The sequence below is a fragment of the Bufo gargarizans genome, chromosome 9 (genome assembly GCF_014858855.1).
Source record: "Bufo gargarizans isolate SCDJY-AF-19 chromosome 9, ASM1485885v1, whole genome shotgun sequence".
NCBI lineage: Eukaryota > Metazoa > Chordata > Amphibia > Anura > Bufonidae > Bufo > Bufo gargarizans.
The window spans coordinates 187197809-187214136 of record NC_058088.1 but is presented as its reverse complement, the minus strand read 5'-3'; the positions used below and the strand labels follow the sequence as shown (position 1 = coordinate 187214136).

General features: G+C 40.5%; 1 protein-coding gene across 1 annotated transcript; it reads right to left on the bottom strand.

Moving 5' to 3' along the window:
• Positions 1 to 14655: 14655 nt before the first annotated feature.
• Positions 14656 to 15642, bottom strand: LOC122919873 (olfactory receptor 8D4-like). Its single transcript, XM_044269057.1, has one exon. It carries the CDS (start codon positions 15640 to 15642, stop codon positions 14656 to 14658), a length of 987 nt encoding a protein of 328 aa, XP_044124992.1.
• Positions 15643 to 16328: the final 686 nt, after the last annotated feature.

Here is a 16328-nt window from a genome sequence, read left to right as displayed (position 1 = left end):
TGAAGGGGGAAGTTATCATTATGGGAGACTTTAATCTTCTTAATGTAAACTGCAAAACCAAAATAGCTAGTTCTGCCAGGAGTACAGATATTCTAAACTCCCTACTGGGATTATCTCTACAGCAAGTAGTGGAGGAGCCAACCCGGAAGGAGGCCATTTTAGATTTAGTATTCACAAATGGGAATTTGGTATCTGATATTACTGTAGGGGAAAGCTTGGGATCTAGTAATCACCAGTCAATGTAGTCACACCACACAAAAACAAAAGTTTTAGATTTTAGAAAAACTGACTTTTCTAAAATTAGATTAGTGGTATACGAGTCCCTATCAGATTGGAACAGTTTTAATGGAGTTCAGGAGAAATGGGACAACTTAAAAGAGGCACTATTGAAGGCAACTGATACTTGCATTAGGCTTGTCAGTAAAAGCAAAAAAAGGAAGAGACCACTGTGGTACTCAGCAGAAGTGGCCAAAATCATTAAAACCAAAAAGATAGCATTTAGTCATTATAAAAAAAAACGAGGATCACAGGCAAATTTATAAGATTAGGCAGAGAGAGGCCAAACAATTTATAAGAGCTTCTAAAGCACAGGCAGAAGAGAAATTAGCCCAGTCAGTGAAAAAAGGTAATAAGGCATTCTTCAGATACATAAATGAAAAAAGGAAACTAAAACAAGGAATTAACAAATTAAAAACAAAAGAAGGAAGGTATATGGAAGAAGATAAAGAACTAGCTGACTGCCTCAATGAATACTTCTGTTCAGTTTTTGCAAAGGAAAATGAAGGAAAAGGACCTCAGTTAGGAAAGAAGACTAATGAATCTTTTGATGCATGTGTCTTTACAGAGGTTCTAAGTCAGCTGTCTAAAATTAATACAAATAAGTCACAGGGGCCTGATGGGATACACCCAAAGCTATTAAAAGAGCTCAGCGGTGAACTAGCAAAACCATTAACAGATTTATTTAACCAATCACTGGCAACAGGAGTCGTCCCAGAAGATTGGAAATTAGCAAATGTGCCCATTCACAAGAAAGGTAGTAAGGAGGAATCGGGCAACTATAGGCCAGTAAGCCTGACATCAATAGTGGGGAAATTAATGGAAACCATACTTAAGGAGAGGATTGTGGAACATCTAAAATCCCATTGATTGAAAGATGAAAAACAGCATGGGTTTACTTCAGGGAGATCATGTCAAACTAATCTTATTGATTTTTTTGATTGGGTGACTAAAATAATATATGGCGGAGGTGCAGTAGACATCACTTATCTAGACTTCAGTAAGGCTTTCGATACTGTCCCACATAGAAGGCTTATAAATAAATTACAGTCCTTGTGCTTGGACTCCCATATTGTTGAATGGATTAGGCAGTGGCTGAGGGACAGACAACAGAGGGTTGTAGTCAATGGAGTATATTCAAAAATCTGGGAACTAAAATTTAATGTTGATAAGTGCAAGATAATGCACCTGGGGCGTAAAAAGCCCAAGAGCAGAATATAAAATCAGTGATACAGTCCTAACCTCAGTATCTGAGGAAAGGGATTTAGGGATCATTATTTCAGAAGACTTAAAGGTAGGCAGACAATGTCATAGAGCAGCAGGAAATGCTAGCAGAATGCTGGGGTGTATAGGGAGAGGCATTACCAGTAGACAGAGGGGGGCGCTCATGCCGCTCTACAGAGCACTAGTGAGACCTCATTTGGAGTATTGTGCGCAGTACTGGAGACCTTATCTCCAGAAGGATATTGATACTTTGGAGAGAGTTCAGAGAAGAGCTACTAAACTGGTCCATGGATTGCAGGATAAAACTTACCAGGAAAGATTAAAGGACCTTAACATGTATAGCTTGGAAGAAAGACGAGACAGAGGGGATATGAGAGAAACTGCTAAATACATAAAGGGAATCAACAAGGTAAAAGAGGAAAGAATATTTACAAGAAGAAAAACTGCTACAAGAGGACATAGTTCTAAGGGCTCTTTCACACCTGCGTTATAGTCTTCCGGCATAGAGTTCCGTCGTCGGGGCTCTATGCCGGAAGAATACTGATCAGGATTATCCTAATGCATTCTGAATGGACAGTCCGTCCTTCAGGATGCATCAGGATGTCTTCCGTTCCGGAACGGAACGTTTTTTGGCCGCAGCAAATAGCGCAGCATGCTGCGCTTTTTGCTCCGGCCAAAAATCCGGAACACTTGCCGCAAGGCCGGATCCGGAATGAATGCCCATTGAAAGGCATTGATCCGGATCCGGCCTTAAGCTAAACGTCGTTTCGGCGCATTGCCGGATGCGACGTTTAGCTTTTTCTCAATGGTTACCATGGCTGCCGGGACGCTAAAGTCCTGGCAGCCATGGTAAACTGTAGTGGGGAGCGGGGAGCAGCATACTTACCATCCGTGCGGCTCCCGGGGCGCTCCAGAGTGACGTCAGGGCGCCCCAGGCGCATGGATGACGTGATCGCATGGATCACATGATCCATGCGCATGGGGCGCTCTGACGTCATTCTGGAGCGCCCCGGGAGCCGCACGGACTGTAAGTATACCGCTCCCCCGCTCCCCACTACTACTATGGCAACCAGGACTTTAATAGCGTCCTGGGTGCCATAGTAACACTGAAAGCATTTTGAAGACGGATCCGTCTTCAAATGCTTTCAGTACACTTGCGTTTTTCCGGATCCGGCGTGTAATTCCGGCAAGTGGAGTACACGCCGGATCCGGACAACGCAAGTGTGAAAGAGGCCTAAATTAGAGGGGCAAAGGTTTAACAGTAATATCAGGAAGTATTACTTTACTGAGAGAGTGGTGGATGCATGGAATAGCCTTCCTGCAGAAGTGGTAGCTGCAAATACAGTGGAGGAGTTTAAGCATGCATGGGATAGGCATAAGGCCATCCTTCATATAAGATAGGGCCAGGGACTATGCATAGTATTTAGTATATTGGGCAGAGTAGATGGGCCAAATGGTTCTTATCTGCCGACACATTTTATGGTTCTATGTTTCTAACTAGGGCAGACATTGTAGACCCAGTTACAGGGAGGAATACAGCACTCAGAGAAGTTGTACAGGGCTGTAGAGCAAATTTGGGTCTGCTAAGACCCAGCAGCTCGTGGAAACTCCAGGGCCCTGATAATAACATGACCACTGGGACTAGAGGAGGACGCAACATTGCACGTTCAGCACTGTGTACACTGTGATCAGGAATGAATGGAAAGTGAAAAACCATCCTTGTCTTCTCTATGGGAAACTCTGCTGTCACAGACACTGGGCTTCCCGTTCCTGCAGCTGCGGTATCTGCACAGAAAATGTAAAACGTCCGTGCAGAGATATGTGCCAACCACCTGGACCTACACAGTCAGAGACTGGTCGGCAAGGGGTTAATAAATGTTTCTAATGTAATTTTGCAATAATGTACAACAATTACCAGTATATCCCATTTCCTCTGCTTATTTATGTGTCAGGCTGTGAGTATGGACTCAATGCTCTTCATAGACCCTGCAGGACAAGATCAGCACACAACCTTATTGACTTGTCAGGTAGGATATTATATGAATTAATGCAATAGTAGGGTGTTCAGCGTCTTACCTGTAAGCCCCATTCACAAGCAGACCCTCAATAAGCTTGTAGAGCTTCCTTATATACACAGTACCATCACACATAATGCAAGGAACAGGCTCCCCATAGACTACAATGTCCCTGATGTACAGAAACCAAATACATTTCAGTAACTCTACACATCCCAATATTTCACAAGTGTAAGTATTACTATATCAATGTGTTTAACTATTATATTACTGCCTATATGGGCAACTATATATATATATAAATATATTTCACTTGAATGGGTCCGAAAATCTGGAGATGTGGTGCAGAACGGAACGGAACCACGGAACGGAAGCACTACGGAGTGCTTCCGTGGGGTTCCGTTCCGTGCTTCCGTTCGGTGCGGACCGTCGGATGCAGATCGCGGACCCCATTCAAGTGAACAGGTCCGTGAACCCCATGCGGCTGCCCCGCGGTCAAGCCCGTGCATTGCGGACCGCAATTTGCGGTCCGCAGCACGGGCACTGAGAACTTTCGCTCGTGGGCATGAGCCCTAATGCCGTGCAGTTCTGCAAGTCCTGAACGGAGGATTACACTCGCACACGGAGCGTGATTCTCACAATTGACTCTCATGTGTGAAGCAGCCCTAAACAATGACCGTTCAGTGGTTTTATATGTAGGATACAATGACAATTATCCAAAAGGTCATCTACACATACACCGACACCACTGGCGGTGGACTTTTTGGTTCCTTCCTAGATTAAGTCTATCCTTATGATTCTTTTAATTTATTTCTAGGTTCTTCAGTTTGTTCTCTTTGTCTAGAATTATCATTCCCCTGATGAAGCACGTTTGCGAAACGCGTTGGGCGAGTGAGGGCATCTCACTCAGACTTCTTCCTTCCATTGTTGATCCATTTTTGGTCTTTTTTCTCTAGGAGATCTACTGATATATCTGTTTGGTAGACATATTCACGTCTTACTCATTTTCTGGGTCCTTTTGTATGCACTTAGCACTTTTATTGTTTACAATCTTCTGGGTTGCTTTGTTTGACCTATTGATACCAGTGTCCTGTGTAACCTTTTGTGGGACATTAAAGGGTTGTGTCATTTTAGACAATCGGGGCATATTGCTAGGATATGCCCCCATTGTCTGATAGGTGCAGGTCCCACCTCTCGTAAACGGAGCCTGCAAAGTCCCAGAAGGCGCACTGCGCATGCACCTGTGACCTCTGTTAATTTCTATGGGGCCGTCGAAAGGCTTGGCTATTTCCGTCGGAACAACAGAAATGAATACGAGCGGTGGTCGCTCAAGCGTGGGTCATTCCTATTAATTTCTATGGGGATTCTGAAAATAGCCTAGCGTATTGCCCCCATTGTCTGAGATGGGAATACCCCTTTAAATCTGTTTGATCTCATATGTATGTCTGCCCTGAGTGTGTTCCTTTACATGAATTCTGATTACCTACTGTGGATTTCTCCAATGTTTTAATCAGTGTATGTTTTTTATCAAATGTCTTCCTAAGATGACTGAGTTCCTCTCCTATAAGGAACTCTCGGATGAGACGCTAGCCTCATCTTCCATCATCTTCTCTCTCACCCCTATGATGGTTCTTTGTGTACTTAGCAAGTTTTTGACAGCCAAAATTCATAACCTTCTGTCCTTGATACTGTGCGTCCTCTGCTACTTGACGCTCCTCAGATTCCATGGCAGAATTTAAATTTCATACTTTCTATGCATCTCCTGTGTCTTGGCCAAACCTGGCGACTATTGCTTTCAAATACACCAGACCAAGAATGGCCATGGTCTTGGTTCTTGCCACTTCTCTTTTGTTTAGGGGCTTATTGTCCTGGCATGTCCAATTCGTTTTCCTCTGTGTCAACTATGTGATTATCATAACATAGCTAGGCAAATCCTCCTGGACTGTAGAGGAGGCTCATTTTTCATTTTCTACTGCACCTTAGGACACTTGGTCTTCTTGACTTTGTTAAGGAAAGACATTTTTATTTTTTCTTAACAATCAACGTGGACAATTATAAAAAATTTAATTTAAATTTTGTAAAATATTTCAAAAATATTTTTAAAAACAATATATTATTTATGAATATCCCTTCTGCTTTATAGACAGATTACATTCAGATTGCCCCCAGATGGCTCCCAGCAGTGTGTTTGGTTATAGGTGTATAATACCGTGTGTTCTGCCATGAGAAAATGTCCATTTGCATTTTTCACGCTGGAAAGTTGGCATTGAATCTTAACTTTTCTAGAACCTACTGCTGTGTTTGTTTCCTCTTAAATCGGGGATGAAAAATCAGCTAAAAGAAAATAAAACAGGGATCTTGTGAATAAAAAGAATGTTTTATCAACATTATAATTAACGTAAAATAGCACAACCGTAGATAATACTGAAAAAAACATTTGAAAATCGATTGGGAATTGTAATAATTCATTTTAAGACTTAGCATGATTTCTAAATATTTATATCATCATTTTTATAACAGAATGTTTTATATATTTATTCATATTAGTACATTAAAATTACAAATTAACTATTTAAACCTAATTAAATATTTTATTACAATATAATATTGTTCAGATTTTACTTTCTCATTTACTAATGGTCCCAAATGCAAATTAAAAGATTTTAAATTCATTGAGTGTCGTTGAGTTTGTTATACAATAGTATTAATAATTCCAACAATTCAAAAACTACAATTTCTAACGCTTTTCTGAGATTTTTGAACTGATGACCGAACAACAACCCTCTGGATAGGTCATCAGTATCTGATCGGTTGGGGTCTGACGCCCGGGACACCCACCAATCAGCTGTTTGAGAAGGCAGCAGTGCCCGTGGTAGCGCCGTGGCCTTCTCTCAGCTTTCCAAGCACAGCGCCGTACACTGTATAGCGATCCGTGTATTTAGGCGTGTGCTTGCTAGAAAAGCAAAAAAGAGCGCACCATAGTATAGTACGTTCCAGATTTTCGGAACTGGTTGGAAAAGCGAAAAATGGAGGCTCACCTTGTGCTATAGATAGGCACAACTCTACTGTAGGCTTGTAGGAATTCTATGTCCGGCAGTTGGGTGTGCAGCCGTAGCGTCCAGGAACTTCAAGAGATGGGGCCCAATTCTCTCCAAAGGAGTTGCAATGTGAATGTAGCAGGACCGCAAGATGGCGCAAACACACCGCCCAGGACACTTGGATGTAGGATGAATAATCTTCTTCTTTATTTGAATAATCTTTTAGCCAAGTAAAACTACGCGTTTCGGGGATGCTCAGGTCACCTTCATCAGGTTAAGATGGCTTAATAGTAAGTATGGAATGTACACAGGTATTTAACATAATAAAAAAACGCCAAAACTGGCACCTCTGGACAGCCCAATGGGAGAGCTACTGTCCACAGGTGTTTCCTCATTTGACCTTATGGACATTAATGCAAAACAAAAGGACCGCCTGGGTGAAAACTAATAGAAAATAGCATACAATGGCATGAATTAAAAAATGGAGATAATAATAAGACCCTCATGGTGATGGATATATAAATATATAGATAAGAATACCCATACATAAAAGAGGATAAAAATATTATTATGGGTAAATAACATTTTATTATAATGGCTGGTAAGGCTACACATGGGGTTATATAGGAGGAGAATTCCATTGCCTGGATAAATACTCTACACTATGACGGTGTATGGGTAGAACGCAAAGGGTTACTAATCACTTGTGACTATATAGAGAGTCATGGAGATTTGAAAAGGAGATAAAAAGAAATAAAATTAGCGTAGGAACATATGAGATTACGAATTTATAAAATGTATTCTCAATGCCTGGTAAAGTATATCGAGATGTGAAGGCGTGGGATTATGTAGGAGAATGGTTCCATTACATGGATGAATGTAGTGTCCCACTAGGTAAATGCGGGCACTACACAAGGGTCAATTGGGCCACATTGTTTCCCACCTTTTGTGGAACAGGGTCATTGTATTTTACATGATGTTTTATGTGATTTTTCCTGTGTATCTCCTGTATCAGGCCTGTTAGGGGTAGTTCCTCCTCCTAGACAGTAGAGGGAGCTAGGGAACCCCTAGTATATATAGTTAGGCCAGGACAGGAAAGGGAGAGTCGACAAGGGAGTTAAGCTAGCACTTTAGCCAGAGGAGAGCTGAGGAGCAGCTTCTGACATGCAGCTAGATAGCCCAGGCTCCTAGCTTGCCACCAAGGGAAGAGTTTGCATCCTGAGAAACCAAGTTCTATAAAGGTTCAGTGCAGAGACAAGGTTTATTCCAGCCAAACAGAGAGCTGAAGGGCAGAAGGATATTCTATAGCAAGGAGACATATACCAGAGGAAGGTTTTCCCAACCCAAGGATAAAGCCAGCAATAGGGCATACGGACCTTGGAGTAACCCAGACAGGACCTGAGGAAAAGTGCAGCCTGATCTGTAAGTGTTTATGCCCTCTGAGTATCTTGCAAAGACTTTGCCTGCCGTTTTGTATCGAGCCTGCCTGTATTCCACCTTTTGACATATGGAACCAACTACAGACTGTAAATAGTTGAACTGTTTCAGTAAAAGGAAGTTCTGGTTTACTGCAACTTGTGTTCCTCAATTATTACAGCAATTAATCGGTGTGCCACCATTACCGGCACTGGCAGTCACAAACTTAAAGGGATCTTGCCACCGGCACATTAAAAACCTGCAACATCCAGGGCACCTCACCTACCACCCGGCCTGGTCCCTATACACAGAGAGTGCCCCAGAGGATCCATGTGCCAGCCTCTCCATCACTGCTGTACGCCTGCCCAGGGTATATGAAAAACTGTGAGTACCAAAGACACCCTCGGTTAGTACCCATGTGACCTCACCATCGCTCACCCTTCAGGGCTGCGTACTGCATGAACACATTGGGATATACTACATTATAGTAAAAAAAGGAGGTTTACTAATTAATGGTGCTACGTGGAGGTATTTCATCTTTTTGACCAGATTGATGGATGTGTAATAAGGGTACCAAAATATACGTGATAAGGTCCGTATACATAGTCAAGTCGGGGTTTTGGATTTCAAACAGGATAATTTATAGATTGATTTCGAAGGCCTCATTTAGGTCGTATGGATTGAATGTATTCAATTTGTATATCCAATACATTTCGCAGCGTTTTATGCATTGTGGGTTGTTTCGCTGGTGGATTGAAATTTGCTCAGTCAGTGTTATTTTGAACCCTGAGGAAATAGTCCCCCCCATGAAAATTAGCCGCATGTCTGGATACGCTGTGTTTTTGGAATTGCTTCTTTACATTGGACCTGTGTTTATTTAGTGTCTGTGGGGTCCGTCCCACATATTGTAAACCGCACGGGCATTCCAGAATGTAGATCTCATGGGTGGAGTTACAGTCTAGATTGCTCTGAATTTGGAAGGATTCTTCATCTCTTTTGTTCCTTAACGTGTTTTTTAGGCAGATGGTCTCACGGCATAAACACCTTGATTGGCCGCATTTCCTACCGCATTTTCCAATGAGTACCTTTAGGATTTCACAGGGCGTTTTTACGCATTTGGATTCCAAACTACTTCTCACGCTTTAGGGCCCCTAAAATGCCAGGGCAGTATAAATACCCCACAAGTGACCCCATTTTAGAAAGAAGACACCCCAAGGTATTCCGTGAGGGGTATGGTGAGTTCATGTAAAATTAAAATTTTTGTCACAAGTTAGTGGAATATGAGACTTGGTAAGAAAACACAAACAAACAAAAAAAACAATTTCCGCTAACTTGTGCCCAAAAAAAAATTCCTTCTATGAACTCCCCATGCTCCTCACGGAATACCTTGGGGTGTCTACTTTCCAAAATGGGGTCACTTGTGGGGTATTTATACTGCCCTGGCATTTTAGGGGCCCTAAAGTGTGAGAAGTAGTTTGGAATCCAAATGCCTAAAAATGCCCTGTGAAATCCGAAAGGTGCTCATTAGAATTTGGGCCCCTTTGTGCACCTAGGCTGCAAAAAAGTGTCACACATGTGGTATCGCCAGTACTCAGGAGAAGTTGGGCAATGTGTTTTGGGGTGTATTTTTACATATTCCCATGCTGGGTGAGAGAAATATCTCTGTAAAATGACAACTTTAAAAAATATATATTTTAAGTTGTCAATTTACAGAGATATTTCTCTCACCCAGCATGGGTATATGTAAAAATACACCCCAAAACACATTGCCCTACTTCTCCTGAGTACGGCGATACCAGATGTGTGACACTTTTTTGCAGCCTAGGTGCGTAAAAAGGGGCCGCAAGTCCAATGAGTACCTTTAGGCTTTACAGGGTTGCTCACAATTTAGCCCCGCCCAAAATGCCAGAACAGTAAACACACCCCACAAATGACCCAATTTCGGAAAGTAGACACCCCAAGGTATTCACTGAGGGGCATAGTGAGTCTGTGGGAGATTTTTTATTTTTTTGCCAGAAGTTACCAGAAATGGAAACTTTATTATTTTATTTTTTTCCTCAGAAAGTGTCATTTTCCGCTAACTTGTGAAAAAAATATTAAATCATACATGAACTCACCTTGCCCCTCCGCGAATACTTTGGGGTGGCTTCTTTCTAAAATGGGGTCATTTGGGGGGTATTTATACTATCCTGGCATTCTAGCACCTCAAGAAACATGACAGGTGCTCAGAAAGTCAGAGCTGCTTCAAAATGCGGAAATTCACATTTTTGTACCATAGTTTGTAAACGCTATAACTTTTGCGCAAACCAATAAATATACACTTATTAGATTTTTTTTATCAAAGACATGTAGAACAATAAATTCTGACACAAACTTGTATAGAAATGTAATTATATTTGAACAATTTAACCAGAGAAAGTTAAAAATACACTTTTTTTGAGAAAATTGCGGTCTATTTTGATTAATATCAGAAAAACGAAAACTCTCAGCAGCAATCAGATACCACCAAAAGAAAGCTGTATTTGTGAGAAGAAAAGGAGGTAAAATTCATTTGGGTGCCAAGTTGCATGACCGAGCAATAAACCGTTAAAGTTGTGAAGTGCCGATTTGTAAAAAAGGGCCTGGTCACTAGGGGGGTATAAACCTGTGGTCCTTAAGTGGTTAACAGTCAAAACAGTAAACTTACTTCTGATTCAATGCTGGGGGACTACATGGCAAAGCTTAAGATGAGCCTCCACTACAGGTGGCCCAGAACAGAAAGGCTGGTAATTGTTTTCCCCTCCAGGTCCCAACCATGACCCTTGGGCCAATTCCCCACCAATTGTGAGATAACATTTCCTCTGTACAGGGGAGTCTTGCACAGGTTCTTGCCGCCCAACAGTGAAGTGGGATCCACCATGCCTTGGCTGCCTTTCTCCAAGACCTAAATAGTTGCTGCATGGTCTACCTCCAATTTACCAATTTATGGACAATTTTAGGTTTTGGGCGGCCTATGCAGACTGCATATTGCTTTTGTTCATGGATATTACATAGGTACACCACATCCCTGACATGAGGAGGTCCCCAGGGTATTTTGTTCACCAAGCAATTTAGCTATCCCTTTTGGCTGGTGGCATGGTACACCATTAGAGGCAAAATTGTGAGTGAGCCCACTCCCTTGGATGAGAAGCTTTCTCAGGAATGGCAGCAGGCAGGTATGAGGAATCTGCACGTACAGTGAGGCAAAGACTTTTGGAGGATGGCCTGGTGTCAAGAAGGGCAGTAAAGAAGCCACTTCTCTCCAAGAAAAACATCAAGCACAGACTGACCTTTTGCAGGAAGTACAGGGATTGGACTGCAAAGGACTGGGGGGAATGTTATTTTATCAGATGAAGCCCCCTTCAGACTGTTGGGAACATCTGGAAAAATGATCATCCAGAGAAGAAAAGGTGAACGCTACCATGAGTCCTGTGTCATGCCAGCAGTAAAGCATCCTGAGACCATTTATGTATGGGGTTACTTTTTATTCAAGCTAGTGGGCTCACTCACAATTTTCCCTAAGAACACTGCCATGAATAAAGAACAGGATCAACACATCCTCCAAGAACAACTTCTCCCAACCATCCAGGAGCAACTTTTCCCAGCCATCCAGGAGCAACTTCTCCCAACCTTCCAAGAGCAACTTCTTCTGACCATCCAGGAGCAATTTGGTGATAAACAGTGCGTTTTCCAGCATGATGGACACCGTATTACAAAGCAAAAGTCAGAGGTAAGTGGCTTGATGAACAAAACATTGACATTTTGGGTCTGTAGCCAGGAAACTCCCCAGATCTCAGTCCCATTAAGAACTGGTGGTCAAGCCTCAAAAACTAAGAGGACAAATAAAAACAAAGAAACTGTGATGAATTCTAAATACTGGCTAGGCAAGAATGGGTTGGATTGGGTCAGTCAGGATTTGATCCAGAGGGTGATATCCAGCTTGCCAGCGCGAACTACAAATGTCCCGAAAAAGAAGAGTCCACAATAGAAATATTGAATCTTTACATAAAACTCATGGATTTCTCAATAAAAGTTAAAAAAAAACTTCTGAAAATCTTATAATTGTACCTTAATTACCATAGAAACATCTGACAAAGGATTCAAAAACAGTGAAGCAGAAAACTTTATGAAAACCAATAATTTGTGTCTGTCTCAAAACGTTTGGCCATGATTGTACACAAAATGTATGTAAAATACATCAATATTCAAATGCAATAAAATATATCACTTTATTAGTGTATTTTCCATAAGATAATAGTGGCACACACTGGGTTGATAGTGAATTGCATCTAAACTTTAACATACACACGTATTATTGATATATATTTTATGTTTTTTTTATTTATTTATTGTTCTAATTTGAAAAACAGAAAACATGTCAGTATATAAAAAACAAGAAAGTGAGAGAATGAGACATAAGTTAATTTTGGGGAAGTTTGAAGCTGTAGTTTATAATCTCTGGAGAGGGGGAGGGGAGACACTCTGGCAGCTGGAAACGGCCACATACAGGATTACAGTTTTCTGCAGGTAGTGAACCGTGATCAAAAGACCACACAAGGGTTGGAAGAGGAAACTGGAGATAGAAAACAAAAAATATCTCATTATTTATCATCCGTCCCCCATTGACTTTCAATGTAAAGTCAGGAGTCCCTATCAGGAGTTTTCTCCAACTATATATATATATATCTTACTATATATATATATATATATATATGTGTATATATAGTAAAATAAATATTATTTATAATATTTGTAATACATAAATAATATAAATACTATTTATTAATAATATATTATTTTTATAAACATAATAAAATTATATAATAAATAAAAATTATTTAATTAATGTATTTATAATAATAATCATTATTATTATTTGTAAATTTGGGGAATTATTTTTTAAATTGTTGCTGCTGTTATTAATAAAGTCATAATATTACAAATAATAATAAATTGATATATAATAGAATATTTAGGTTCATATTTAGAATTAAAGCTTGACAAAAAGTTCAATAACCTTTTTCTATTATTTGACATGAGATAAAAAATGAATAAATTCTAATTTAACCCTTTAAGGACCCATGATGTAGCTGTATGTCATGGGTCTGATCCCTAAACATTGCGCCCGCTACATTGCGCCCGCTCGCACGTGCAGCGGGCGCCTTAGCCGTGGGGTTTCTGCTATTTTAAATAGCAGAGACTCGCGGCACATAAGGCTGATCGCATACATCTTACCCTTCAGATGCCGTGGTCAAATGTGACCACGGCATCTGTGCAGATTGGAGCCGGAAGTTGCGCACCTCCGGTCCGGTAACAGCGTTCCCCGGCTGAGATCGGGGAGCCTGTTACCTTGCGCTAATTGACCGAAGCCTCAAGCAGGCTTCCGAGTCAATTAGATGTATATATCAATATAGACCATTAGGTGGCAGCCTTGTATAGCTATAGTGCAAATGAAGTCTTCAATGATGGCTCTTTAGCCATCACTAAATACTATGGGCAATTGAATGATTGGCAGTTATTGTCACAGTAAAACAGTAAAAAAGTTTAAAAAAAAAGTTTAAAAAAGTTTTTACAAATATAAAATAAGCCTAAAATTTCAAATCACCCCCCCTTTCCTTAAAATAAAAATACTTAACCAATAAAAAATTTAACATCATGGGGATCGCTGCGTGCAAAAATGCCCATACTATTAAAATATACCAATATTAATGGCATACTGCAAATGGCATAGTGGAAAAAATAAATAAAAACAGCCAATTTGCAATTTTTTGTCACTTCAACTACCCAATCATTTTTTTATAAAAAGTGATCAAAAGTCGCACACACTTAAAATTAGTATCACTGAAAAGAACAGATCGTCTCGCAAGAAATGAGCCCTCACACAGCCCTGTACACATAGCTACAAAAAAGTTATAGGGATCAGAATATGGTTATGAAAAAAAAAAATCCTCAAAGGTTTAAAAAAAAAATGTCAGTATTAAAATGCAAGAAAAATTATACAAGTGTGGTATCATTGGAATCAGACTTAGGGTCCATTCACACGTCCGTTGTTTCTTTCCTGATCTGTTCCGTTTTTTGCTGAACAGATCTGGACCAGATCTGGACCCATTCATTTTCAATGGGTCCTGAAAAAAAACGGACAGCACAATGTCAGATTTTTTTTCAGGACCCATTGAAAATGAATGGGTCCAGATCTGGTCCAGATCTGTTCAGCAAAAAACGGAACAGATCAGGAAAGAAACAACGGACGTGTGAATGGACCCTTACCTGGATAATGAAGATAACAGGTCAATTGTACCGCATAGTGTACAGTATAAAAAAAAAAAAAAAACTTTATCAGAATTTTTCCAATTCTACTCCATTTGGAGTACTACATGCTTCCTACTACATGGTATGCAACCGTAAATAGTGCCATTAGAAAATACAACTTGTCCCGCAAAAAATATGCCCTCATAAGGCTATGTGAATGGAAATATAAAAAAGTTAGGACTATGGAAAGGCGGGGAGTGAAAAAGGAAAACGCAGGGTCCTTAAGGGGTTAAAAAACTGTCATCAAATCTAATAAAAATAGAATTTTCAGTGCATAACTAACCCTAAATAATTAGAATTTTGGCCAAAAATTCTGGATACATTATTATCGGTGGCCAGTCTGAAGAAGAAATTAGATCCTAAACCCTTTGTACACAGGATGGCTTTAGTGAAGAATTGCATCTCATCATGTTATTCAGAGCTCCTATAACCTGATGGTTCCTCAGACTGTAAATGATAGGGTTCAGCATAGGAGTCACCGTAGAGTAGATCATAGAAACAGCCAAGTCCAGCTGTTGAGACGAACTATCACTGGGCAAAAGGTACATGAAAATGAGTGCCCCGAAGTAGAGGACGACAACAGTGATGTGTGAGGTGCAGGTGGAGAAGGTTTTATGTCTGCTGCTTCTACTTGGCATCTTCACAATGGTCAGTAAGATAAAGAAATAGGACATGAGGATGAAGAGGAGACAAATGACTCCAAATACTGCTGCCGAAAGTGTGGCAAGTATATCGCTGAGGTGGGTATCGGAGCAGGAGAGACGTACAAGAGGCTGGCCTTCACAGTAGAGACGGTCTATAAATTTCGACCCACAAAAATTTAGATTAGAGATGACCACCGTATTGATGGTTGAGTTCAGCACCCCACTCAACCAGGCAAATATGGCAAAATATGCACACACCATCCTATTTATTATTACTGTATAGCGTAAAGGTCGACAGATTGCCACGTAGCGGTCAAAAGCCATGGCCACTAGAAGGATGCATTCGGCGGTGGCACATAAAGTAAACAGATAAACTTGAACAATGCAACCTGAGAACGATATACTACCACTTCCCCTTATGATCCCGGACAAGATGTTTGGTATTGTAATGGATGTATAGCAAAGTTCCACAAAGGATAGGTTCGATAGGAAAAAATACATGGGGGTATGAAGAGAAATATTCTGTCTAACCACCAAAACAATGAGACTGTTTCCTAGGATAGTCATGACGAAGATGGTCAGAAAGACTGTGAAAATGAGCGACTTCCAATGAGAGGAATAGGCAATCCCACTGAGGGTAAATTCCATAACCTGGGATTCATTTTTCACATTCATAGACTTACCATGTTGGATGTGGACCATGCTGAGGCGATAAAGTGGACATGTTAGAGGGTAGATTTGACACCATGTCATAGCTTTAAAATTAGTTTATGTAGAGAACCTGTGGCTTGCTCATTCTATCACACCAAAATATCCCACTGATGTTCCTAAGCCTTCTCCTGTGCTGCACCTCAACTCTGGAATGTTCTTCTTCTTGAAAGCACATCTTGTTGGAAGCTTCTATCACAATACATTGAAGTTGTCCTTTGAGACTTTTCCTCTTGCATCTTTTTATGCTAAACTCGACAACTACTACAATTTCCTTCCCCCCTCTAGGCTTTTCTTCCTCAGTCCATCTTAAATATACCTTCACCAATGAATGACTAGAGTACATGCTACAATAATATATGGCAAAAATTCTGCACTTGTTCAATAAACTGTAAGACCAGTCTGAGGCAGGCCCTTTTCTTTTTCAAAATTTAGGAGCATTTGTTAATTTTGGTTGGAATATATCCTTTGAAACTTTTGCTTAAAGGAAACCTGTCACCTCTACTATGCTACCCTCACTGAGCGTTTCTAAATATTCATTGTGTTACCCTAAACATATAAATTACACTTTTAATTTTATTTGCAGACGGATTCAATAAGTATTATGCATTTTTGTACTTCCCGCCTTTTATGCAAATTAACATAAAAGAGTCATATCTCACTTGTGTGACCAGAGAAGA

Coding starts and splice junctions, on each gene's coding strand:
- LOC122919873 (XM_044269057.1), bottom strand. CDS start 15,642: ATGGTCCACATCCAACATGGTAAGTCTATGAATGTGAAAAATGAATCC.